Raw genomic sequence first — 27,126 nt, 5'->3', positions numbered from 1 at the left:
TACAGAAGGAAATTTGTGATGTGTGAAAATTGTCCTTTTTGTAGATTTTCTGAAATTCCGCTCCGTAGAATTTTTTAAAAATCTTTGTGCATTTTCCTTTTCAAGTGCCAAAAGCAATCACTGAAAAAAATCAGGGGGTCACCTGGTTAGTTTTCGAACTATTTAAGCCACAAGCTAAAAAATGCGTCTGAAGAAGCCTATGAAAGCGTTGCCATGGAAACTGCTAGTGACGAAATGACACTTATTTTTGGATAACCAATGATTATGTAATTCAAGCCCGTAAAAGTGTTCAACTGGCCTTGGTCAGTCTTTCTGTTGTATTCTTTCAAAGTTACAAACCATCAAAAAGACGAAAACCGGTACGAGCCACCTTAAGTCGAGATGTTAATAATCGAACGTCAAACTTATTAAATGCCACTCCTAAAGAGTTTTTTTCTGGGTCAACTGGTTTTGAAATCCGATATCTTGTTCATTCTGCCAGTGCTGGACCAGGAAGACTGACTTAAAAGCAGCAACCAAATTTATTGGTTAGAAAGTCATCGACCTCTACTCAACGAAAGATCCAGTGTTTCTTCATGGCCACTGCTGCAGCACCTTCGTTTCTTTGGACAAAAGAGACAACCAATTACGCCCGGTTATGCAGGCTTCTGGTGGATGTCGGATCAGATGTCGTGAGACAAACATTTGAAAAGAAGCGTCCCCCAGGAAACCTGGACACGGTCCTGTCAAGCCCTCCAGTTCATACCGTGCTCCTGTCACTGAAGAAGAAGAAAGTGTTAAATCCTCAACAATGGGGTAAACTTTATCCTGCTGTCAGGTCTGCAGTGTCATCGAAGAATTTCGACATAACTCTTCTAATGCTTCTGTTGAGGAACATTTGTGGTCTTGTTGCTCCACCTACCGGCTGGAATACACTTCCTACTGCAGCAGACATGTCCCTTGAGGCAGATATTGTCCGCATCAAGTGCTACAGAAACACAGTTTATGGTCATGCCAGCGAGGCCTCAGTTGATGACGCAACATTCAATCTGTACTGGCAGGACATCCAGGGTCCATTGGTGAGACTGGGAGGAGCAGAGTACCAAAGTGCTATTGACGATCTGAAAAAGGAATGCATGGATCCCGATTTCGAAGAACACTACAAAGAGCTTCTAAGGCAGTGGGCGAAGGATGAAGTTAGCATCAAGGAACAACTCGATGAAATGTCAGAGAAGTTCGGTAAAAGGCTGGACGAAATAGAGGAAGCAATTGTCAATCCTTCAAAGAAAGCAGGAGACAAAGGTATTGCGTATGAGGATAAAATTCGCGCAGCGGCCTTGAAGGGAAAGATTGCAGGGCTTCTCGTCAGAGGGTAATAAGCAGTTTAGAAAATCTTATCTCAGTAATGTAAAATGGCTGCCTTTAAAAGAACCCTAGCTTGGAGAAATTTGTTCCACTAAAACTCATTCCTCTCAAAACCAAAATAGAAAAAATACCAGGTGTTGTCTCTTCCATGCTTTTTGCGGGTAATGAGTGAGTTACAAGTTGTTTTCTCTTTTCTTTATTTCTCGTGCGGAGAGTGAAGAGAACTCATAGTTTAAATAGGTTTCCAACAAGGGTCACTTGCAGTAAGTGTTACTAACCTGGTCGGGTTCGTCGAGACAAAGAGATAGAAAAAGGTTAAAATTCTCAATCAGAACTGGAGACCACACGACGCATTCTCTTCCCCAAGTTTACTTTGGCCTTACTCACTACTGTAAAAACGAAAAAAAATATATTATTATTATTTTTTTTTTTAATCGGAGTTTGTACCCCCCATACCAAAAGTTTATCGATCCGCCCACGAAATGGGTCGGTTAGTACGGGTAATCACATGATTTCGAATGCAATTTGGGATACATCAGAAAGAGTTCTTTGAAAATTTACAAGTACTGATTTGTGAAGGTGTAGTCTGATCGTCCGGGTGAGTGTAGTCCTGAGAAGGACTGTTGTCGGTGGTAGTGACTGACGTTTCGACAACCTGTGCAGAAGTCATCATCAGAGTCAAGTAAATGATTGTTGTCAGTAGAATGTTCTTATTCCAGTTCGTGGGAAGTGATCGGTTGGTTTTGCCGTGATGTTATTGGCTGTAAGACTCAAGTGACGTAAGTCGGTCGTGATTGGTCTGTTTCGATCTGTCGGTAAAGTTAGGTCGTTCTTTTTCGGTCGTTTGTGATGTTTATGTCGTGGATGAGTCGTTTGTATGGAGCGGGTAGTTGTTGAAACTCTACGGTTTTATGGAGCGGGTAGTGGTTAAAACTCTACGGTTTTATGGAGCGGGTAGTTGTTGAAACTCTACGGTTTGCCGAAACTACAAAAACCTGGTTTCCCGATGCGACCTATTGTTTCTTTCTGTGGCTCTCCCACATACCAACTATCCAAGTACCTGACGACAATACTACAACCGCTAACCGACAAATCCAGACATAAACTACAATCCACTGAATACTTCATTAACGCTACTATGACTGTTCAGATACCTGACGACTACAAACTAGTGTCATTTGATGTAAAATCACTGTTTACAAGTATTCCACTTCAATTGGCATTACAATGCACTGAGACTGCAATCCGACAATCTACCGACCCACTACTGCTACCAACAGACGACATCATGGACTTGCTAAACATTTGCCTAAAGTCTACTTACTTTCAGTACAACGGTAAACACCACAAACAGTTACACGGCACTGCCATGGGGTCTCCAGTTTCTGTTGTTATAGCAGAAATTGTGATGCAGAACATCAAGGAACGCGCCCTTTCGACTTGACGACAAACGATACCGCTTTGGTTACGTTACGTTGACGACACATTCACCGCCGTTCGACACGACGAAATTGACGAATTCCACCACCACCTTAACGAACAAAACACTGACATACAGTTTACCAGAGAAGTCGAAGAAAATGGCAAACTTCCTTTTCTAGATGCCTGGTAAGCCACAACGACAACTCATTACGGACGACAGTTTACAGGAAACCGACACACACCGACAGATTACTAGACGAGTCATCCTACAACCCTACATCACACAAAGCCACAACTATCAGAACTCTAACGCGACGGGCACAACTAGTATGCGACTCGACAGACAGCTTATCCGACGAGAACAAATACCTTCACCGTGTTTTTACGAAGAACAACTACAACAACGACTTCATCCGACGAAACACTCACCGACCCACTACCACTACCGAAACAAATGACACCGCAACCCCCACGACTACAGCAACCATACCGTACATAAAAAGCATGTCTGAAAACATCCCGCGTATCTTACTACCCTTCAATATTCGCGTCGCCCACAAACCCATCACCACACTACGTCCGTTACTAACCAGCGTTAAAAACAAAGACGAACCGAGGAACAGACAGGGAACGATTTATAAGATCAATTGTTCCGAGTGCCAAGCCTCCTAAATCGGTGAGACTGGCAGAAACCTCACTACAAGACTGACTGACCACAGACGGGCGACGAGGAAAGGTGATGTTAGCAATCACATTGCTGAACACCATCGACTTACCAACCACAACATTGACTGGGACTGATAACTGACAGCAATCAGTGGTTAGTAAATGATTCCCAATTAATTTCAGTATCTGAGCAAATGCGTACCCATCCCTCCCCTAACCTTGAAATTAATCCTAACCTGTAAGCCATTGCATTTTGTTGGGTTAGGGGAGGGGTAGGTACGCAGTTGCTCAGGTACTGACATTAATCCCAAGATTCCCTAGCAATTTCTTCTCGACAAATAACGTGACATTCAGGTACAACAACCTTTGTGCGCTAGCAAACTAAACTTGCGAAGGACTTCACATGGAGTAGACTTTTCCTTGAACCTCATTACAGATTCCCTATCAAATGTCTAATCAAGTCATTTAACTCCACTAAGTATCGTCTTCAATATAAGTGCTTTCTCCTTCGTAAGTCTCCTTGTTAAAAAAAAAAAGACTGGCTTGTCATTCTGTTTTCACACGGAGACTTGGAAAGTTTTCACGGAAAAGCTGTGTCATAGTACTAAAGCGCTTCTCAGGGAAACTTTTCGAGGAAAAATCTGTCACGGAGAACTTGCTAGTATAATGCCATATTCAAACTTTCTTGAGCCACTGCATAATTTTGGTGTCAGTTTTTCCACTTCACATCGTCATAGTCCAGTTGTAAGCTTACCTTATCTTTCACTGATGATGTAGGTGATGTTGGTGATTATGAAGCTCGCGAACATGGAACTGACTACTTGGATGGAATGGTCTTTGCTCCTGACCAGGTAATTGATGCTGATTAAAAGTAGTTTGTTAACTGAACTGAGTCAATGACTTGTTCAATTCTCTTGACTGGTTTTATGCATTTCCCATAGCTTAGTTTTGTCAATTTGGAGTCAAATCAAAAATTTCATTTGGGTTGAGATTTTGTCTTATTCTCATAAATTGTCGTCTTGAACAGATTTATGTTGTCAGGAAAAATTAGCTATTGGTCTGTCTTGCAAATGTAATAGCTGTCCCTATCACTTTTTAGAAATAAATGGCAACTATCCAAAGTCAGTAACTTTGAAGGAATACTGTATTCTTTCTGTTTGTACAGACACAAGAACTACTGGACAAAGTTAGGGACCTTCTCAAGCAAAATAGGTAGCATAAGATCTCCACTATTAAGAGTTATGCTTTGGTTGTCTCAAATGTTATTTTCAACAAGTTATATATTCATAACCTTGTAGATGACAATTTTCAATTTTTCAATGTTGCTCAAACACATTACTTTGAAAGCAATACATGGTCTTGCCTTGGCCTACATAAGTCATCAGTTGTTGCTTTCATAAACTTATAGATGACGTTTTTCATTTTTTTCACTGTTGTTCAAGTACATTCATTACTTTTCAAGCAATGCATGGTCTTGCCCCTGTCTATATAGAGACACTGGAAGATATGATTTACATTCCAGTGACAGCTTACTCCTTGCTCCTTGCAAGGGCAAAACACTTTCCATGTTCGGTGATCTTTCTTTCTATGTAGCCTCTCCTAAAATTAATTGTGGTTTGATCTTCTGTGTTCTATCAGAAATCTGCAATCTTTAAACAGGTTTAAGAAAGCCACTAAGACATTTTTATTTGCGAAAGCTTTTTAATTCTTTGTATGTAGTATTTATGTTTCTACATCTTGGTCAACATTTTTATTTATAGCTTTTAGTATCTATGTAAAGTTGAATTTTAATATTTAATTGTAATATGCTATTGAAAATTTTTATATTGATAATTGTCAAATACAAGTCAATAAATTATTATTATTATTATTATTATTATTAGTTTAGAGTGCTTGTTAAAGGAAATTAGGTTTCGATGAAAGGAAGCTATTAAATAAATGAAAATGTCTTGATTATCATTGGTTGAGAAATGACTTGACTAGAAGTTGCTGCTTTGGTAAATTTTTAAACAGAATCTGTTTGAAAGCAGGAATACCTCAACAGAAAGGCCTGTGATTTATTATTGAATATAAAGACTTAAAAAGTGACAAGTACTTCAAGCTCTTCAATTGGTCAATAACTTATCGTGTAGTGGGGCAAGAAACCCATAAAGAAAATTGAAACAAATGGTGTTTTGTCAACTTTACTTTCTTAAAGCAATAGAATGTTCTTTCTATCAGTGCACTGGCATTACAACCCAGTGGGGATGTTGCAAGACTGCAGGAAAAGTTTGTCGTCACTCCCCTCTGGCTTGTGATTTACAAACTTTTCTTGCATTCATCCAGCATCCCACATGAGTTGTTACACTGATAAACTGACAGAAGGTGCACTCTCTTTAGAATGGCAAGTTATATTTTTGTGTTTGTTTTCCAGGGGTCTCAGTCCAGAAGAAGCTGACTTGCAATATTTAAAGGTGGCAGCAGCTAAACTTGTCATGTTTGGTGTTGATGCACATCCAATAAGGGTAGGTGGGAATTTTTTTATGATTTTGTTTTAGTTTTTCACGTTACTGATCCGCCTTCATTTGTGGCTATCAGAGGGGATCAGGGGTAACCCAGTATTGCAGGCTCTACATGCTCACAGCTATGGCATGGGTGTGACCACTAGGTGTTAAGTCACTTGTTTATATCGTTGTTAGTTCTCATTCTAGCTCTGAAAGTTTTCCCAGCCTTGTTTGTTACTTGCATGGTTTTTCAAGACGGTGGTGTTTTCATCAAGGGATCCTTTGAAGCTGTTTAATGTTTCTTTGGTCTACTAGATCTTTCAAACTCAGTAAATCAAAGTGCTCATGTATGCTTAAATCGTGTTGATATAAACAAGTGCTAGTAAACTTCACAGCACATGGTTACATTTTGCTCTGCAGTTTTTTAATTCACCCTGTTTTCATTACAATACATTCTCAGAAAGAAGAGATGTAAAACTTTTGGGAAATTTCTATCAGTCAGAACTTTACTTCTTTAACTAGAAATGATGAAAAATCTGATTTTTGACCTTGAAAATGGGGGTAGACTTATACACGAGTTCCACATATACATGCTTAAATACCCTATTTGTTCCATTCTAAATAAAGGAACAAGATGGCGCTGAAATACTCATTGGTGTCTCTCATGATGGTGTTGCTACTTACAGAGACAGACTGGTGGTCAAGAAAATTCCATGGTAGGTGCATGAATTCCATATTGCATTACTTGATTGATTCCTACTTTCCAAGGGGGAATAGAGGTGCAACTTCTTAAAACATTGGGGATAGATTATTCAGGAAACAGGCAATGAGAACAGACAAGCAAATCAGCAGTGTTCTCTGTTAATTTAGACTTGAAAGGTGTTAAAGTGGTATGACTTAGATTCTCTAAACTGATTTACGGCAAGAAGGGAGATATAACAATTCAAACTAGCAGCATTGCTTGCACTGCCACTAGCACTCCTACTTGATAAGAAGGTTCTCATTTGGTCAATTTTCTCTGATAACATATGTATGGCATTTCAGAGATCACTGGTTTGAAGGTGTCTTATTCCATATTTGATATGTACAGGGAGAGATGGTTAAGACTTGCAGATTTGTTGAAGACCCAGCTCCTTGTTGTGTTTACACTGACTTGAAAACTGGATTGAACTTGAAAGGGTTGTGTTATGTAGATTTGGGCAGGTTTATTCTTTCACAACCCACAGTTGGTAGAAAAGCTTAGGAGGGGAGTCTAGAAAAGGTAAACATGATATCTGAACTTCACTTGAAATTTTTTTTAAGGGCCAAGATTGACTACTTCAAGTACAGAAAGAGGAATTTCATCATCAAGAGCCATCCAGGAGAGGTATATAATTATACAGAAGTCAGTTAACTTTTAGCAACTTTAAGAGACCCTTCATAGAAGGCAAACATTTTCTTTAAAGGTGTTAAGGTTTAAGGATTCTCTTTGCATCCCAAGGAGATACTCCTGCAAGGGATTTTGGGTCAACATGATCCCAAAAATCCCAAATAAGATCATTATTTGGTAGATTCTCTTAGTTTGGCTTTAAGATACAAGATTTGGGTCAGATTGCACAGGATTTCTTTCCTCTTAACCCCTAAGAGTGACTGGGATCAAATGTCTCCTAACAGCTTATTCACTTCTGAGTCAAATAAAAATGTCATGCAAACAAGGAAAAGAATCCTAAACTAAAGAAGTCTCTGATTGTTATCCAAATTCTCCCTGTCAGTACTATAGGAAATGTATAAGGAGCAGTATGGAGAAATTGTGGGGGTGTAAAGAGATCGTAAACACAGTTTTGCATTGTTCAAACCCAAGTAATCTCTCATGATCAACTGACCTGTTGTGACATACAAGTTAATGGTATTTCTTTCAATTGTCAGCTGGACTCCTTGACAACTAGAACAGTTTACAAGATGCCAAGTGAGAAGGCAGCCAAGCGCTTGTATAAATCTTGTGTGGAACATCGTACATTCTTCAGGTATTAAATTTCTTTTTAACTGTCTGCACATTGGTCATGTGCCCAACATCCACATTTTTATTACAATTTTTTTTTTTTTTTTTTACACTGCCAAGGGCACGACATTAATGGTGTACTAGCCACAGACTTGTAGAAATTCAGTTTTGGCAAAGGGTTTTCAATTTCCACTAGCCAGTTTGGCTAGTAAAAAAACTGAATTTGTCGTGACATCCAAGTTGTCACTAACCACTTGGCTAGTAAGTTGAAAAGTTAGTGTCAAGTCCTGCTGCCACTGCCTGAATCCAAAATTCTACTGCCAATTACAGTCAATGCATTCAGCAAAACCCTGGGTGGTAAAATGTCTCTACTGTGCACCACACCATTAATATTTCTTTAAGCACAATCTTGCCTCTTTTATGTCAGGTTAACTTTCTCTGATCCACCTGATCTCTCATCACCTGCTCTCTCATTATCTAATCCCTCATCATCTGAGGATGATGAGAGCAACAGGAGGCCATTATCAGAAGGAGATCTGCCTGGAAAGATGCGCTGGTACAAAGGAGGAAAGGTGAAAATTATACAGGATGGCACCTCAGCTCATAATTATAACTTATTAACCAAGTGCAAGGGCGGTACTGGGAGAATCTCGGCCCGAGGTCTTGATAGTACGGACCGGGCGCAGCAAGGTCCGTACAAAAAAGACTGAGGGCCGATATTCTTCCAGTACAGTCCCAAGCAAGCTTGATTAATAAGAGATTTATTATACGACTGAAGTTCAAAGGGACACAAGTGCGGTATCATTCGGGACCAGTCGGGACAGTGCCTGGTCCAATACTGAGAGAATATTGGACCAGCAATAGAGCAATCTGACCATAACATTAATATGTAGGTCTACAGCAAAGTCAGAACAGAGCAGTGGGTACTCTAAATTTATCTAAAAGCTTGAGTGTTTATTAAGTACAGAGTGAAACAATCTGAGGTAATCCAAGCAGTATATATATTTGAGTTTTGAAAACAAGATTGTTGAGACATCTAGTGTAGTATCGGGCAGAATTTGGAAATTATATGATACATTTAAGGAAATTATTTGTATAGAAATCAGTTTTGCTGCTCTGTATGAACATGTTATGTTCGAATTCTTGTAGGCTCCATTAATGGAGGAGTCAATGGCGACGATGACACCAGAGGAGTGTGAAGAGTATCTGAGAGAGATGGAAGAGAAATTTTTCAAACTAAAGAGAGAAATAGGAGACAATGTCATCAGAGCCACTGGTGCTGGAGAAGCTGGTGCCTTCTATGTATATGGTACAGCAGAAAGACCTGATCCTCAAGCCACAGTCACTGCTGTGGAAGAAGAAGCAAAGAAACGTGAGTGGGAGAGGAAACAAGCTGAGGAACGGGAAAGGAAACGACTTGAGCAGGAGAGAGAAGCAGAACGAGAGAGGAAATTACTAGAATGGATTGAAAGCGAGAGGAGAAGGTGAAATGAACTTTAAAATGCAAAATTGTGCAGTACTGTTTAATTCCCCCAATAGCGGTTTTCAAGTGAATGTTGAAAAACAAAAACCAACATAATCCCCACGACAATCAGAACAAAGGTTTACATTGTCATTAGCCAATTAGAACTCAATATGGAAACAATAAGACTGCTGGGAAAACGTGAATAACTCAGTCGCGATTGTTAATAGGTTTGTATCTGATTGGTTAAGAGAATGGCGCGATTGTTCTGAACCATTCATAGAGCACCCAAAACCGTGCTCGATTTCTTCAATGCGCAATATTGACCATTGCTCTAGCACACAATGACTGATCAGTGAGCCTTTAAATGTGGCCATTTTTTTGGTGGATAGAATAACATAAGGCACATTCCGTCTTGACTTTAGGGTTGAGGCAATTGAGCCGCATGAAGCAGGCCCAGCCTATACAGCTCCTGGAGGAACAACTGAAAGGTAATCTGCTGTGATGATTTCTCATGGTCAAATTGAAATACAGAACACCCTAATGTTACACGTAGTTAAGCTTGACATTCATATCTAGTGTGTATATTGTGTCTACCGTTCAATGTATTGTTTTCACATGTGTTGAATGCTGTCTATTTTAGGGCAACGTTTACGATGGAAAAGGTCGAGAAGGAAGAGCCAGAATTTGTCAGCATGGGTGTGGCTACCCCTGTGAGTGGCTTTAACACCATCAAGAGGGCAGAAACGAGGGTAGCTGATACTGATACTTACAAGGGACGTGTCAAGAAGCTGCCACAGGAAGAGGTGGTAAGAATCCATTGATATAGAGTTTTAAAAGTTGACCAAAATCTCCTGCCATTTGTCAGACCTGTTTGGCCAGTTTGATCTTTCCGTTGGGAGAGAGTTCGATCGTTGACAAAAGCATTTTGACCAAAACGATTATTTACTAGAACAATTATTTCATAATTTTTATCAATTCACCTTTATCAGAAAACTCTCAAATGCCAACTTCTTTTAAGTTGAACATTCTGCCGGCCAGTGAGTACTACTAATGATTAGCACCCCTAACTTTTTTTACGTATATAAGCCATCCACAGTCAACGTAGCCGAAATTAAAGCAAATAAACAGTTTCTGTGAAACAGATGCACTGTAGATCAGGTTAGGTTCCTGTTTTCAACAGTACCAATTATTACAAAGAAATACGAAAGAAACCTGACCTATTGGACTAGGAGGGGCTATCCAGACCTATTGGACTAGGAGGGGCTGTCCAGACCAATTACAGGGCAAACTGGCCTCCTTCGTAGCTTTTCTTTGAGATATCACGCAATAGCCCCCCAGAGCGTTGTTTGACATTCCAAAGAACGGCTGTGAAGGAGACCAAAGCGAACCAAAGCGAAAAGAAAGCAATTTCATATTACTTTTGAGAGTCGATGGTAAAATTGCCTCATAAACGTTGTTATGAGACGTAGGTATTGCATCTTTCCACCATCTTTTTCTGTGGACAGGAGGCAGATTCTCGATTTATTGATAACAGCCTTTTAAGAGCAGCTTTAACTTGAGTTTTTTAAATCTAAGACCAAAAAGTCACAACAGCCAATTGGAGCGAAGGATGACCTAATCATTAGCCAATGAGAACCCTTAGTAAAAACAGGAAAACCACAGGAGTCGCGGGAAAACACGAGTGTCCAGATCAGGATTGGTTTTAGTTTGAATCTGATTGGTTAAGAAGATGGTGCATGTTTTCTGGACCGATCACAGAGTGAACTTGAGCAAAATCGAATCAATTAATTAATTACTCTCGACGCTCAATTGAAGACGGGTCTAAACACTTTGTTTACAGGGTCCTGACCCCTCCACAAGGACAAACACATGGGGTGGTGGAAAAAAGGATAATGTATCCTACACCCGAACATACACTAGTGCCACTTTACCGAACCGAGGAGCAAGAACAGGCTTTGAAAGCAACATGACGTCTGGTGAGGACAGGAGACGTAGTGCTGAGGATTTGTTGGAGAACAATGGACAGGAGAGAGGTTCAAGACAAGGAAAAGTACCTCTGGTGAATAAGGATGAGCTAGTGAGGTACTACTCACCCGGTTCTGCCTTAAGTGACACTCTGCGAACTGACCCCGCTCAGCACGAGATCAAGAGATCACTGAAAGAGGATCTCAACTTGGAGCACGAGCAAGGCGAGGGTGGCTTTGTTAGGGAGAGCATCAGAAGAAACGAAGGCTTCATTGCAAAGCAGACCGTGCGGAACGACCTGGACAGTGCTCCACCCGAGATCACCACCAAGACCATGATCATCGATAATGACAGAGACCCGGCAGTGTATCGTCAGAACAGAGCTCCCGAGGTAGAGACGCACGTGTTGTCATTTGGAGGAAGCAGTGGACAGCCAGGAGTTAAACAAGGTACTCCCTATCGCTTTAGTGACTTCATCCAGGATGGTTCTCCTGAGCCATATTCACCACATTCAAGACATTACAATGTGCCCAGCGTCACCACACAGAGAATTGTGTATGACCAAAATGGACCTCCCGTTAGTCCACCTTCGAGTGGTTAGTAAACGATTCCCAATTAATTTCAGTATCTGAGCAAATGCGTACCCACCCCTCCCCTAACCTTGAAATGAATCCTAACCTGTAAGCCGTGGCCTTTTGTTGGGTTAGGGGAGGGGTAGGTACGCAGTTGGTCAGGTACTGACATTAATCCCAAGATTCCCTAGCAATTTCTTCTCGACAATTGACGTGATATTCAGGTACAACAACCTTTGTGCGCTAGCAAACTAAACTTGCGAAGGAATTCACATGGAGTAGACTTTTCCTCGAACCTCATTACAAATTCCTTATCAAATGTCTAATCAAGTCATTTAACTCCACTAAGTATCGTCTTCAATATAAGTGCTTTCTCCTTCGTAAGTCTCCTTGTTAACAAAAAAAGACTGGCTTGTCATTCTGTTTTCACACGGAGACTTGGAAAGTTTTCACGGAAAAGCTGTTTCATAGTACTAAAGCGCTTCTCAGGGAAACTTTTCGAGGAAAAATCTGTCACGGAGAACTTGCTAGTATAATGCCATATTCAAACTTTCTTGAGCCACTGCATAATTTTGGTCTCAGTTGAAGAACATTACATTCAAACACGGACAAGCTCTCAGCGTTTCTGTCTACTTAGTAAGAAGAATTAGGAAACCGGTAGAAAAACCCCGACAATTAAAGATGCCTGTGTGAGATTCAGTTTTTGCACTTATACGGAAATTATCAGAATCAGTTTTTTCCTCGATGGATACAATCACTTTTTTGAGCCCCCTTAAAAAAAGTCAAGTTGATCTCTGCTTGCGCACATTTCCAAAACTTGTATTGACATAAGTTCAAAATTCTTGGAGATTAACGAAGGATATCGCATTTCGGCTAAGTGAGACTTAAAAGTCAAGTTGATCTCTGCTTGCGCACATTTCCAATACTTGTAACGACGAAAGTTCAAAATTTTTGGAGATTGACGAAGGATATCGCATTTCGGCTAAGTGAGACTTAAAAGGCATGTCTCCGTGACAGCTGTTCTTTGGAGAGTAACGCAACCCTCTCCTGAGCAAAAGTTTTAAAGAGGGGAACCTAGCATTATATTCCAAAGAACAGGTGCGAAAGAGAATGAGTTAGTCGGTCATAGCCAAAGGAATTCCCTTGCTTTTTCCATCTACGTTCGCTAGATATCACTTCATTCTGAAAAAAACACTTATTTGTTAACTACGCATGATGTAAATTTTTGTCTTAATAATTAATTGTTCGACTTTTACTCAACAGGAACCCAAGATGGCGGCACGGTGATTACTCGTACCATTATGATGGGTGGAGCAGAACCCACTAGAACAGAGACTATTCGTCAGACCACCATGCCCACTGAGATCATTCAGAAGACAATCACTATCGAAGGTGATGGAAATCAGCTGACTGCCGAGGAACTCAAGGATATTATATCTAAACATGCAGGAGACATTGGAAGTAGTGAAGTGGTTACCACTGTAAGTCGCTACAACACCATGGTGATCATGTTGATGGAAAATGACTCCAGCGTGTGTAATAATAATAATAATAATAATAATTTTTTTTTAAACTTTGCAAATTTTAATTATTGTTATTATCACTCTAATCACTAAAAGTATTTACAAAAATTATGATGAAATGCTTAAAAATCGAAAACAAATGCGTCAAAATGTCCGGTAAAAATTCCAGAAAAGCTCATGGATACACACTTCTTATAATAATCATAATGATGATCATAATTAAGGTATAAATATTACAAAACAAGTTTAAAAAGTCTCTAACTGAGAGAAAAGTTTTGAATCTCTTCGGTATTAACTTAATAATAATAATAGATTTTCCTTAAAAATATCTCACAAAAAGCAGTTCTCTAAAAAAAATTTAAAAGTTCAGTAAACTAAGCTACATACTAAAAAGTCGACTACTTAAATTCTGGCTTGCGCACTTTCCGATGTAATGTCAGTGTCAGATATATTGGCTACTCTTCTCTTTCTCCTGGTTCCTCTGAGACACAGCAAAGCTGAACGTAGAATGGCAAAGGATATCTTCACCCTTATCCAAGATATAGTTGTAGCGTAGTCACCTCCTTTCTTTAAAGCAAGTAACTCTGCGAGGCGGCTATGGAATCTCTTGCATTCATCGGCCATTCCACCTGTACTTGTAAAAACTAATGGTGTGAATGTCGCTTGCTCCACTTCCAAAACCCGCCTGCTGTATTCCCTCTTCTTCTCATTTTCATGTAGTTGGAATATCTGTTTCGGAGACAGTTCTCGATACGATAATAATAATAATAATAATGATAATAATAATAATAGTAATAATGATAATAATAATAATATATTATGCTAAGATGCGTCAGCAGTACCCACACGATAAGATTGCACAGCATAACATCATCATCGTCGATGTCCTCGGAGACGTATCAAGAGGGACACTAGATAGTATTAAAGAACTTGTAGACGTCAAGGCAGATAAGATCTTACTAGATGTGCAAAAGGCAGTCATTTCAAGTACCCTAACATTACACGGAGTTTCAAAGTTCTCACTGCGATACAATTCACATCTTTTTGGGTTTCTTATGTCATTTGAAAATTTCTTTAATTTACTAATTATTTTAGGCTGTGGTAATGACAAGTACGCGATTGCCCTTACTCAACAAAATTAATTACCTTAATTGATAAAATGATAATAATAATGAATAAATAAAATAAAATGTGTTTATAAATAAATGTAAAAAGAGTCAAAATCTTAAAACCGATAACTAATTGAAATATCAAAGTTTACTGGAGCTTAGTTCTTTCTCCTTCTCTCCCAAAGACCCCTGTTGCTCTGTGGTAGAACAACTCAATCATGAAGCCGGTGGATACTCTTTTGATTCCAGCTACACTCAAAATATTGGTGTTTTGGCGATGACGTATTGAACTAGTGTGAGCTTCGAATAACGCATTTACTCAAGAAATGTCTCATTCCTTTTCAGACTTACACAACCAAGGTTCAAGAAGTGAAGCAAACGAAAACAATAACAGAAACCATGAGGGTTGTGGATGATGACGGAAACATCATCAAAACTGGAGACCCTGACACTGATGCTGTAAGTGATTTCTCTACCATAGTGGCGCCAATGAACTCTCTTGTCGGTCGAACTATTGTGACTTTTGTCTTGAAAGTATGTTTGAGCCCACGGTAAATGAATTGAAGGTTCCTAGGTAACTCTGTGACGCATGCTTGTAAATTGTTACTGACGTCACACGGCTCACGCTTGAATCCCTAGCAACACTCGCTGACGCCACAAAAGAAACTCTGGAATATGAACAAGATTTCCCAGCATTGGGTTCACATACTAAATGTTGGACGATTTTTTTTTGCACAAGAAGGCAATTTTTTTTCTTAACCGCGGTTCCTAAGTTGCAAATGATTTTCATGTATTTTTTATTTATCTATTTATACTTGCATTTTTGTTTCTTAGTTGATTTAAAGTTTTTGACTGAATAGTTTGTTTCCCAAGCTTAAACTCTGAGAAAGTTTAACAACTCAAAGCACTGTCCTCATTGCACTTGCATTATAATTTTATGTAGGCAATTTTCGAGGCCATCCCGCGAGCAAAGGAAGAGAACCCTAACGCTAAAATCACCGAGGTCGTCATAACCAGGACTGATGAAGAAAGCAATGCGTAAAGGTAACGTTATTTCGTTATTTTCAGCGACTTCTTTCCACCGTCCGAGTTTTAAATGTTATACAGATTATTCTTCTTTCCAGCTGCATATTTCTTCGGATAATTTTAGTTCTCTCCTGACCTTTGATAGATGGTGAAAGTTATTGCTGTTCATAAGACTTTCGTTGCATTTTTACTGGGTCTTGTTTATCCACGCACTTGTTGTTGTGCACTTGTTCTTTTTTTGAACCTTGATTCACTGAGATCTTTTTGTTCCACTTTGATTTTAGTTTTCTGGTTGACATTAAGCTCATTCAATCTTACTTTTTTTCGTTACCCCCACCGACGCAGCCCCAAACAGTTTCTTTAGAAACTATCAGCCTTCATTTACTTTTTTGATGTTTAAAATCCCTTTGTCATTTCAGTCCTATTAATTTTTTTATCTCAAATTTCTCCTTGAAAATGTCGAAATCTTGATGTACGATTTTCCATCCACAACAGGTAAAATGCACGGACCCCTTATGGAACTGCAGTTGACTAAGCCGACGAGTACTAGAAGAACGCTGCTTCCCTAAATTGTGACACGCTCGTTAAGGATATATTATATAAGTTGAAGATGTAAAATGAGTGGTGTTGGATTATTGAAGAGCACATTGTGGTACAGTTTTAATTAAACCTAGTTAGTTCGAGATGTTGAAGGGGAGTACAATATAAACCTTTGAATGTTTTTTTAAGAGTAGTCCAGCTTTGTTAGGTATTATATTATTAATGTGTTTTAAATTTTAGGAAAAGGCACAACCGCACGTTGTTATTTGGTAGTTAGCTCTTTAAGATTGTTAACCTGAGGCCAGCTTGTTGTCAGAGCAACGGCTCAGCCAGTGAAAACTGTTTCATTTGTGACGAAATTTAGGCAAGATTGTTTTCGTCAGATACAAATTGTTTTGAAAAGAGCCTGTCTTTACAAAATTATCCCAAATCTTGATAACTACCAGTTATATTTTCTTGTTCTAGTTTTCATGGATATTTTTAATAACACCCAAATCATTGAACACCCCAAGGATAAACTTAAACGAATTTGGACAGTTGGACCAAATTAAATTAAAGTATTTTAGGATTGCTTTAAATTGGAACTCCTGTTTTCAGTTTTATCAAAAAATGTAACCATTTTCTAAATGAGATGCATTGAAATCTTGTGGTATGGTAGCTTGCTACGAGATGTTGCGTTTTGTTTCCAATTGATAGCTTTAAGTTTTTGCCTCCTCTATTGTCGAGCATTTATCGGAGATAGAGTAAAACCAAAGCTGTTTCGTTTGGTACTTAACTCAGCAAGGTTTTAAAATCATGATTCTTTCGAGTGGAACCCTTCTTTCGTATTAATGTGTGCCTCTTGTAATCGGGTAGCTCAGTATTGAGCGCCTTTAGAAAGCTACTGACATTTTACGTCAACAAGATAGCTTTAAAGCTGAAGGGTTCGCCTTTTACAAAAGTTATTTAATAGAATAATTACTTTTAATTAGAGCCGTTACAACGATTTTGTGGAAGTTTGTAATTTGTAGACATCTCGCATGATCGTGTAAGCTTGCTCTTATTGTTGGCTTTTAATAAACTTCGTTAGATAGGTACATTGTCTAGTCTCGTAGAACATTTTGATTAAAATGCTTTAAGGTAATTCGATTAATTGACGTTGAGAAAGACCGAAATTATCCCAGCGGCCAATCATGATCGAGAAAAATTTCACAAGGAGCCTATGCAACCGCGAAGATTACGTGTAGCGCGGGAAAGTACGAGGGACTAAGTCACGACAGGTTTCATTGTGGCATCTGATTGGTTGAAAGGATGGGACGGGTTTTCACAGAGCGCGATAAACTAAAACCAAGTCAGACCCACGATACTTTGGAGACTCGAACAAAAATTATTTTAAGTAAGCATTACTGCATTTTAAAATTACAAAAGAAACTGGCTGATTTTTCCTTTAACCTTGCACATAACTGGCTTTTACTTCAGTATATTTATGGAGTCGTTCTTGACCGCCCGTAGTTCTCTTAGTGTCCATATGCTTTGAACCTGGTCCAGAGGGTGAAGCATCTTGCCGTAGTATTATTCCGGCCTGCTTTATTTAACCACTTTTTTGTCGGGTTTTTCTCGAGTTCCTTCGATTGATATCCACCTTTCACATATCCCACCGTTTAAAGTTGGCGTCGTTGCATTAAATTGCACTTTGAGTTGAGAAAAAAAAGTCGAATGGCAAGTTCCCCGCAGCTCAGTGGGTGGAGCATTGTACCTCGACAGCGGTCCCAGTCAGGATGGAGATCCTGTTCCGGGGGACTTGCCGTTGTGTACTTTCCTTTTTCCTTTCTTGCTTTCTTTTCTTTCTTTTTTTTTTTTTTTTCCCGATAATTTGTTTATTTTTCCATTTTATATCAAGCTTATTAGCACCTTAGAGTGTCTTTGCATACTCGTCTTTTCTCTTCATTACATCAGCGAAGGTTTTCTTCCACTGGTTGGTAAGTTTACCCTTCTCCTAGACTTTTAAATTGAGGACATGCATTTTAACACTACTGAGTTTGAACGTTATTAAATCAAACAACAAAGCTTTTGAAGTAATGTTATCTTAGAGTCAAAACACATTTACCTCAGAATCTTAGCCCACTTGTTCCTTGCAGTCCGTAGTGCACTTTTTAGATGTAATCTTAAAATTTTGTTCTCATTGCATGGCAAGTTCCCCGCAGCTCAGTGGGTAGACTTGCCGCTTTTAAATTTTTGTTTTTACCTTTTTAATCGATCTTTGTCTCTATTTCGATGACTTGTTTTCTTTCTCATTTTATATCTTCCTATTAAACAGTCTTTAAAAAGGTCTTTACATGCTGGATTAAACTTTGCAAATAAGCTGGGACATGTGAGTATTGTCCCAAGTAGAGTTTGAATCCAAACATGAAGAGCATGTCACTTTTTTATTCTTTTCACCTATTTGTCAGAATGTTCGTGTTTGTTTGTTTGTTTGCTTTTTTATATTTATATTTCTTCAATTATGTGGGTTAGAGGTCGTTATAAATTGATGTATATTTTTTTGGATTCCAATTTTTTAAAATGCATCGGGAACTAAGTTGAAGAGTGAGTATTACGCGAACTGACCCTTGCGCACCCCTTAATGGGGCTTTCTGAGAGGCCCCCTTTAGGGCGTATAAACAATACTCGCGTCATTATTTAGTTCTTATTAACCGAGCGGGAGGTCTGTATGGGAGAATCTTGACCGAGGTCGCCAGTACAGACCGAACGCAGTGAGGTCTGTACCAGTGACTGAGTTCAAGATTCTCCCATACAGACCTCCCGCTCGGTTAATAAGATGTTTATCCAATTTTTTATATTCTTTGAACCTTTTTTTGTCTAGACCGGTCTAGATGCCAGTCTGAATGGGAAAATCTAGACCGCTTTCAATATTGATTTCAGCCAATCAAATTCGTGAATTCGGTAGTTCCCAGTCCTTGTGAGACACAGCTATATAATAATGTGGCATATCAACCACTGATTGGTCTGTTTCTACATTCAATATTCATAGAAAATTGTAAAGTTATCTCAAACCAAACAGGTCGTGGACGGGTGAGGACGTGTTCCTACAACGACGCTTTGTGCCGAGAGTATGTTCACTGTTGGAATTGGAATCTCGCTTGAAAGACGTTTAAAGGTTATCATTCAGTTGCTTCTTAATGAATGTTAGTATAATTTGTTCTTCTCTCAGACTGTAGGGGTGTCGAAAACGCGAAAAGCTGTACTCAAGGGTTATTCACTTGATTCAATTTTGCTATTACACTTCAGTTAACTCCCACTCACAACTCTCACGAAAAAACACGCACCACGTCTCGTTGTAAGCACGTGGAACAGCGCCATATATGGGGCGATAAAACACGTGCTGCATATGTACATGTTGTTTGGTTACTTAAGAGACAAACGAAATCACTTATAATGTCACCAATTTTAAGACAAATAAATGTAACGTACAGTTTCCAACAGGGGTTTGTAACAATGTCGTCTTAGAGTCAAAATGCTTTTTCCTGAGAATCTTTGTTCACTTGTTTTTTCGCAGTTCATAGTCTACTTAGATATAATCTTTACACTTGCTCAACTTTCATGGCAAGTTTCTCGCAGCTCAGTGGGTAGAGCATCATACCGCGAAAGCGGTCCAGTCAGGATGAAGATCTTGTTCCGGGGGACTTGCCGTTTTTAGTTTGCTTTTTCCTTTTTAATTTTTGTAATTTTTTATGAATAGTTTTCTTTCTCATTTTATACCCCACTTTTAAAAAGTCTTTTAAAGGTCTTTACATCTACATACTTGATTAAATTTTGCAAATAAGCTGGGACGGCGAATCTTGTCCCCCCAGCCGGAGTTCGAATCCAAACGTGGAAGCACATAAATTTTTTTCTTTTCACCTATTTGTCAGAATGTTTGTGTTTGTTTGTTAGTTTGTTTTATTGCCATTTGATATTTTCTTTAATTATGCGTGTTCAATGTCGTAATAAACTGATGTGTTTTTTTGGTTTCAACTTTTTTAAAAGCATCGGGAACAAAGTTGAAGAACGAGTAACACGTGAAGTGGCCCTAACCTATCCTTAAAGGAGGTTTCTGATAAGCACCTTTTAGGGCGTGCAAACAAAACCCGCGTCTTTATTATGACGTATCCACTAGTGATTGGTCTATTTTTATATTCAATATTCATAGCAAGTTAATAAGCTTACTCAAACCAAACAGGTCGTGGGCGGGTGAGGACATGTTACTACAACGACAATTCGTGCCAAGAGTATGCTTGCTGTTGGAATTGGAATCTCGCTTGAAAGACGTTTGAAGGTAATCATTCTGTTGCTCTTTCCCATTTTCTTGTCTAGTTGTCTTTCCCTCACTGTAGAAGCTAGAAACAACTAGTGATTGAGCGAGTGTGCTTTTGGTTCGCTTCGTGTCTCGCCTCCCACTTAGAGCAACTCGATTCGTTCGTGTACATGCCGAAGTAGAAGAAACTGAATTTAGTCTCAAGTTAACAGAAATACGTTACCTTTCGTAGGAAATTGCTCATAACAAGTTACATTTCGAAAATACGGCAATAGCATGTAAGATTCAAGTTGAACGCGGACGAGGGTGTTTTGAAGTTTGTAGTGAGGAACCCCAAACGTGCATTGGAATTGCGGCAGTAACATTCGTGTTACCACAGAGAACACCATTTTTGCCTACACTACCGGCTTGCCACTCGTTAGCGATTGCTTTAAAGTTCTAACAACTACGCAATAAACTAAATGTTGTTTTGTCTATTGCTATTTACAGGATGACTGAGAAAATGAAGAACACAGCCTAAAGGAGATGCAAGAGGAAAAACTGGATTCAATGCACGAGGAAGAAACTATGCAAAGATAAGAACTTTGAAGTTGTTGTTCTGTGCTAATATAAACGGTGGCTGCCAAAATGCTTTTGTATTACAAATTGGATAGTATCAGAATAGGCTATTGTGAAATAAAAAAACCAATAGGTGTCGCACAGAAGTAGAAATTTCGCTTCAAAGATTGAACTTAAAGCGATGGCAGCCACCGATAAAGGTGGATTTTGCTAAGGTGGCACTCTAAAGCAATGATATTTGGAAGAAAAGAACTGGATCTTTAAACTAACATCATTATCACCTTTTTTATCAAATTTGATAATATTTCGTCGTGAATACACATTCTATTGTTTCAGTTTTCTACAATTGTTTAGAAGTATTTTAAAAATATATTTGATTTCCCACTGAAAAGATTAACAATAGCGAGTGCCACCTGAAAGTGATTCACGCGTATTCTTTGTTAAGTTTTACAAAGGGCAAGAGAACAATGGCAACCAAAACGTTCCCGTGCTGTGAAAAATCCTTTTGTTTTACGAGCCATAAAGAACAGCTATTTATTCAGACTACAACTTGACATCTCACAAAAAGTTAGGACTGTTACGACAACGCATCAGAAATTTATCGGAACTGAGAAAGCAAATGACTTGAATTGACTTAACGAGACGAAACACGTCATAGTTAATAGTTCCCCTCTATTAACTATGCATACGCCGATGCCTTTAAATTACTGAAAGGAATGTTAGCTGAAAAGCCCATTTGCGAATTACCCTTGGCCTCATTTTCAAAACGAGTCCTCGTGCTAATCCTTTCAAATGATAAGTTTCCATTCACATGCAAATTAAACTCATTTTCACAAGAATGGTTGAGCACGAGAACTCGTTTTGAAAATGAGGCCAAGGGTAATTCGCAAATGGGCTATTACTACGACGACATTAAGTATACTAACAGAAATCAACAGAAGAGACATCTGGCTATTTTCTTACAATGACAACTCTTTGCTTTGACTTTGCCTCGAACCATTGACCATATAAAAAGCAATTTGCGAAAGAGGAAAAAAAAAGAACAATTTGACCGTTTTGGAAATCAGTCTCACGGAAAACTAAATAATCAAGGTTCTCTTGTCCTCGTAGAAGTTAAGCATATAAAACCTAATATCTGGTTCAGAAGATTCTAAGCAATTTTCCGCGCTACGGTTTTCAGTAAGAATGATACAGACCACAAAATTAAAGAAAAAAGATACCTTCTAAAATAGTTCGCACTTTGTAGATCAGAGAACTGAAAATGTTTCAGCATGAAAAAAAGGCTAGAGACTAGTATTTGGCAGGGAAACATTGCATCACGAAATAAGAGGTTTTCTCGTCCTCCAGGAAACTTAAAATCTGCCCCCCTCAAGCGATGTAAAAACGAGGAAGCTATTTGTCTCCTATAGAAGTTTCCGGCGAAGACAATTCTACTACAGAATTCAGTTATGGGCCGGTCTGCCTGTCTAAAGGGACATTCTTCATTGTGTTTTGATCAGAGAGCGCGAGATTTTCATTACGAAATTGTAAGTGACTGTCAGCTACAAAAAATGCCTTTTGCAAATTAAAACTTGAATTAAATTGTTTGATGACTTTAGTATTGATTTTGGTCTGTAGTGCTGGTTTTCAATTTCAGTCGTTAAATATCACATTGCTCGCAAACTATTTAACTTCATAGTTTTCTTTGAACCAGTCATTAGATTTTATGGAACTATTTTTATTAGATAACAAAGACCTCTTTCAGCCTTCATGACATCCTTTAATGTGACACAGGACTTAAAGGAAAGATTCGAGAACTTGTTGGTGAAAAAATAAAAACACAACTCGACCAAAATCTTTTCACATCATGCAAAGATACTTGGAGCCAAGCAATTATCTGAGCCATTGTGATCAAAAAGAAAAAAACACGGGAAACTTGGACCCAAAGGAAAGATAATATTTCACGATCATGTTAGTTTTACAGAAAAAAAGCGTAATTGGTTACAAACATCGATCATTTTACGTGTAACTTGTCCTGTGAAGAAATGAAAAAAATGAAGGCTGAAAAGACATTTTTTAGTAGCAACATGGCAAGCTTTTTGGTATTTTGTAAATCAAATTGGGAAAAACGAAACGCTAAAACACGTCAACTTACGAGACATTAATTTGCCATGTTGCTTGACGTTGAGAAGTAATGTGTATACATCATCTTGTGCAAAACAAAAACAATCAAAAAAATTAGTCGAAGAGAATGTTTCTCGAAAAATTTAACACGAACGGCCATTTCATAATTTGTTCGAAAAAAAAAGTTTTGGCACAAGGTAATGTTCACATATTTTGGCGGAAAAATTTAAGGGGGGCCATTTTAAATTTTTTGTCCATAATGTTGTCAGGGGAAACTGTGCAAATTTCTCCAAATTTTCCCGCCAAAAGTCTTAGTATATATTTGAACAAATTTTTTTAATTAATGAAAAGCACTTAACTAATTAAAGAATTGAAAGACAAGACACTTACTTGTATTACTATTGATCGAATGAAATAATTTAAGAAAAAAAAAAAGAACACACAAGAGACAGTAAAGATTGTCGAGTTTAATTTGTAACAACAACCTAGAAATATTATAGAAATAAGAGATAAGTATTAATACACTTTTGTAAAAAAAAAAAAAACGGCGGCGCATGCGTATTTTAGGCGCCTATATTTTTTTCTTAGTTTTTTGGCGGGAAAATTTGACAGGGATTTAGAAGGAAACCAAGCTGACAACAAATTAAAAGCTCACCAGCTTACCAAAGAATTCAGTCAAAACTAGACTTGTGTAAAAGAAAACTCCAAATTTGATTTAGAAACGCCATCGGATAGATCACTTTCCTTAACCCTTTTCCACCCAACGTCACACATGTGCCGATAAGATAGGATTGAAATTAAAGGCTTGTCAAATTTTCCTCTTAAAGAGAAGCGAAGGTACACAGTGAACGCTTCGTACTAATTGCATTGGAAGAAAAAAAACCAATGTCGAGATTCCTTACACCAAGGATTTCATTTGGAACAGTGTCAGGCAAATAAATCCAAATACTCTTATTCAAAACAATTTCAGTTATACGAATTGCTTCATCTTCCCCAGAATGCTTTCCACGTAAATCACGGAACTCATCGAAAGCTCGTGTTCCAAACACCTTGTGATTCATGTAGACAATCGTCTTTTTTCCGCAGTGTTCGATTTCATGATTTATCAAAACTAGTTCGATTGTAAAAGTTCGTTTATTTTCTCTGAAAATCTCGATAAGACAAACCGCACTCTCAAATCACGTTACTGACTGTAACCTTGTGCTGAATTTGATGATTCGTTTCAATAATTTCAACTTCCTTCTTTATGTTTGTGTTTATTCTCTCCGTCTTGATACTTGACACACAAGGCAGAGATTTCAGTTAAGGTTGTTTTGACACAGTGACAATCAGGAAAAGTTTATCTAACCGATAGAAGTCAAGGGGCCTAATTCTTCAACAAAATCCTACAATTTTTCTGTCTCTAATTTTTACAAAAGAATCGAACTGAAATCAAATTTTGTTCGCCCCCTTTCGAAAATATTCGTTACCAAAGCTATTAAATTGGTTTGTTCCTTAACCAAAGATTTGTGTACCTTCGCAGCTTATCATTAACTTACAGTTCCACCTTAAAAAAAAAACATCAAGGCTTGATTCCAATCCATTCACTTGTCCATTTTCCAATTTGATTTCATCTCGGTCATTTATTCACTTGCAACTTTGATTTCAATCCAGTAGGCCGTCCATTTTCGAGTTTAACATCATTCCAAAAAGGTGTACATTTGCCACATGTGACTTAATGTGAAATTAAAGGGACATCCGCAAAGAATCGCCACCTGATAGGAGAGGAGAGGAGAGGAGAACTGGTTAGGCTCACTCTCAAAAGCTAGATTTGTACAATACCTAGATTTTACCGTCTCATCAAAAAAAAGATAACAACAATATAATTTCAAAATTTTCAAGTTCAGGATAGTTATGTTAACGAAGAACAAATATCAATGAAAGTTAAATCCAGTTAATAGTAGTGTGTAAGGTCGTAGCAGTAGCAAGTATGATAAATATTGTAAGAAATAGACAACTTTTTTGAGAGACATGTTTTGGCATGCTTCTGCCATCTTCAATCAATGAGTAACAGAACGTGAGTAATTATATAACAGACAAGTAGATGAATAAAATATTTACAGTATGATGTAATTCAAAAGCGGGTACTAATTTCAACGTGACACCAAACATCAAAGGTGTGAACTAAAACGCTAGAAAAGTGTTATAATGCTGTAATTGTTTGTTAAGTTCAGGTTTGATCTTATTTATACAAAAAGCTTCTTTGAATTTTAAATCAACTGAGTTGTTAGCAGAATCCAGAATACTAAAGCAAGAAAGGGAGTTATTTGTTCTTACAAGAAGATGTGTTGAAATGCTTAAAAATATGCGAGTTTTTATCGCTTTCCGTGTGCTCCTTTTCCTAGTAAAGAAGTGGCGACTAGTTTCGCCAATATAACGGGAATTACATCCCGCACAAGAAAATCGTTAAACTACCATGGATTTTAGAGCATAACTTATGTATTCTTCTATTTATTGTCGTGTTTCTGTTTCTGTATTTTTATCTCGTACTGCCATTTGTGCTTTACTGAATAAGTATTTTCTATTTCTTGTATATTTATTGAATCTTTTGTTGAGCCAAATTTTATTTTAGATGTTTTAGCGTCCACACACTACCCGCCGAGACTAGCTCTGCTATTTGTGGGTTGTGGGTAGTGCGTCATTATGCTAAATGTCATGTCATGTCTGATTACAATAAAATACAAAAATGCTAGATCTGCAGAAAAATCTGAAAAAAAATAATCGGTAATTTGGTAATATCAACTAAGTTGAAATTGTAGATTGGCCACCGTAAAGAGTTAAAAAGCTAACGTTTCGAGCGTTCTGTAGCCCTACATCAGAGCGAATGACAAAGGGCTAACGCTCGAAACGTCAGCTTTTTAACTCTTTACGGTGGCCAATTTACAATTTCAACTTAGTTGATATTACCAAATTACCTTGTTACCCCCACCGACGCAGCACCACAGTTTCTTTAGAAACTTACCCCCTTTATTGAGAAGAAATCGGTCCTTCATATCTCCTGAAATAAAAGGGAGGGAATACTGCGTTTACACAAGATAATATAAAGCATTTTCACTTTCGCGTAAAACTCATCGTTGAGTTAGTTTCATCACAATTTGACGTCAGTAGAACAGGTTAATCTATTGAGAACCAAGATTAAGCTAGAACGATGTTAATTTTGAACAACTCCCACAAACTCACAAAAAAGTGTCCTTTATGATCACAGTTTAGTAAGTAACGGAAAACTTGTATATAAATGTCCCGAATATCCATCCGCTGCCGATTAAAAATAATTTGAACTTTAAGAATTTTTTATATCTGTCTCGTGCTTTCATGATTTTGACAAAGGCCAAATCATAGAACAAAGTGCTATGGTGTTTAAGTCCTCACTCATTGCATGATTATTTGAAATTATTTCTCGAGGACAACAACATATTGCGGCCATTCGCTGTTTTCTTATTAAAAAATTTCTGAAGTTTCAAAGGAAACACAAGATAATTCTTCTCAAGATAAACTATCTTTCGTTAGAATAAAACTCAGTTCATGAATTCTATGGTTACCTTCGAAAGCAATAAATCGCCAATCCACCATTTTGAGAGCCATCTTGTCGTCATGTGTTGTGCCGTTGTTTAGAGAATTAGGCGCCATTTGCGAAAGTTGCTACTGGCAGGTCCCCGCGGTGGACATTTTGACATCGCTCTTGACCTCACCAATAGTTTAAGTAGTTTTCTTTTAATCCTAAACCGTGTAAAACTAAGTTTGAAGTCCTAAACCTTGTAAAACTAAGTTTGAAGTCCTAAACCGTAGCCGAGCTCTCCACACCCGAACAACGTTTCGGTAACACGTACAAGTGAGAGAAAATCATGAATAATAATGAGGAAAGATTTCAAATCCAGAGAGGTTAGTGGTCCATCTGTGACAATGAGAGATCGCAGGAAAACCAGTAGCGGGTATTATTTTATCACTAAAACATTTGTTTGTTTTTTAAGCTTTCATACGTTAGAAATGTGGACAGATTTCAAAAGCACTGTTATCTTCAAAAAAAAATAAAAAAGGAGGCAAACCAATTTTTTTACAATAG

At 38.1% G+C, this 27,126-nt stretch overlaps 1 protein-coding gene and 3 long non-coding RNA genes across 6 annotated transcripts in view; 2 read left to right on the top strand and 2 right to left on the bottom strand.

Moving 5' to 3' along the window:
- Positions 1 to 3,818, bottom strand: part of LOC148717351 (uncharacterized) — a 4,098-nt gene extending 280 nt beyond the window's left edge. The window contains exons 1-3 of the long non-coding RNA XR_015994922.1: positions 2,669 to 3,818; positions 1,623 to 1,733; positions 1 to 1,100 (exon numbers count right to left, since the gene is read on the bottom strand). The exon at positions 1 to 1,100 is cut by the window's left edge and continues 280 nt beyond it. This is a non-coding gene — a long non-coding RNA (uncharacterized LOC148717351). The remainder of the gene's footprint in view (positions 1,101 to 1,622; positions 1,734 to 2,668) is intronic.
- LOC111336806 (uncharacterized) lies at positions 576 to 17,169 on the top strand. Of its 3 annotated transcripts, none has more exons than XM_088743896.1 (16): positions 576 to 1,281; positions 4,210 to 4,283; positions 4,598 to 4,644; positions 5,846 to 5,936; positions 6,543 to 6,631; positions 7,218 to 7,281; positions 7,821 to 7,918; positions 8,321 to 8,465; positions 9,043 to 9,377; positions 9,781 to 9,846; positions 9,999 to 10,161; positions 11,199 to 11,919; positions 13,159 to 13,376; positions 14,873 to 14,986; positions 15,471 to 15,571; positions 16,049 to 17,169. In XM_088743896.1, the coding sequence occupies exons 1-15, from the start codon at positions 576 to 578 to the stop codon at positions 15,567 to 15,569; spliced, it is 3,030 nt and encodes a 1,009-aa protein (XP_088600022.1). In that variant the 3' UTR covers positions 15,570 to 15,571; positions 16,049 to 17,169. The 3 variants fall into 3 exon arrangements, with proteins under 3 accessions (XP_088600022.1, XP_088600023.1, XP_088600021.1); XM_088743897.1 differs by having other exon boundaries at positions 9,999 to 10,164; positions 11,199 to 11,772; XM_088743895.1 differs by having other exon boundaries at positions 9,999 to 10,164.
- Positions 17,170 to 17,820: 651 nt separating this feature from the next.
- LOC148717350 (uncharacterized) lies at positions 17,821 to 24,544 on the top strand. Its single transcript, XR_015994846.1, has 3 exons — positions 17,821 to 19,229; positions 20,292 to 20,387; positions 20,856 to 24,544. It is a non-coding gene; the product is annotated as an uncharacterized LOC148717350 (long non-coding RNA).
- Positions 24,486 to 26,970, bottom strand: LOC148717349 (uncharacterized). The gene is made up of 3 exons (XR_015994845.1): positions 26,606 to 26,970; positions 26,029 to 26,064; positions 24,486 to 24,781 (listed from the first exon to the last, which is right to left on the bottom strand). It is a non-coding gene; the product is annotated as an uncharacterized LOC148717349 (long non-coding RNA).
- Positions 26,971 to 27,126: the final 156 nt, after the last annotated feature.

Source organism: Stylophora pistillata, chromosome 13 (genome assembly GCF_964205215.1).
Source record: "Stylophora pistillata chromosome 13, jaStyPist1.2, whole genome shotgun sequence".
NCBI classification, from domain to species: domain Eukaryota; kingdom Metazoa; phylum Cnidaria; class Anthozoa; order Scleractinia; family Pocilloporidae; genus Stylophora; species Stylophora pistillata.
This window is presented reverse-complemented; position numbering and strand designations above follow the sequence as displayed.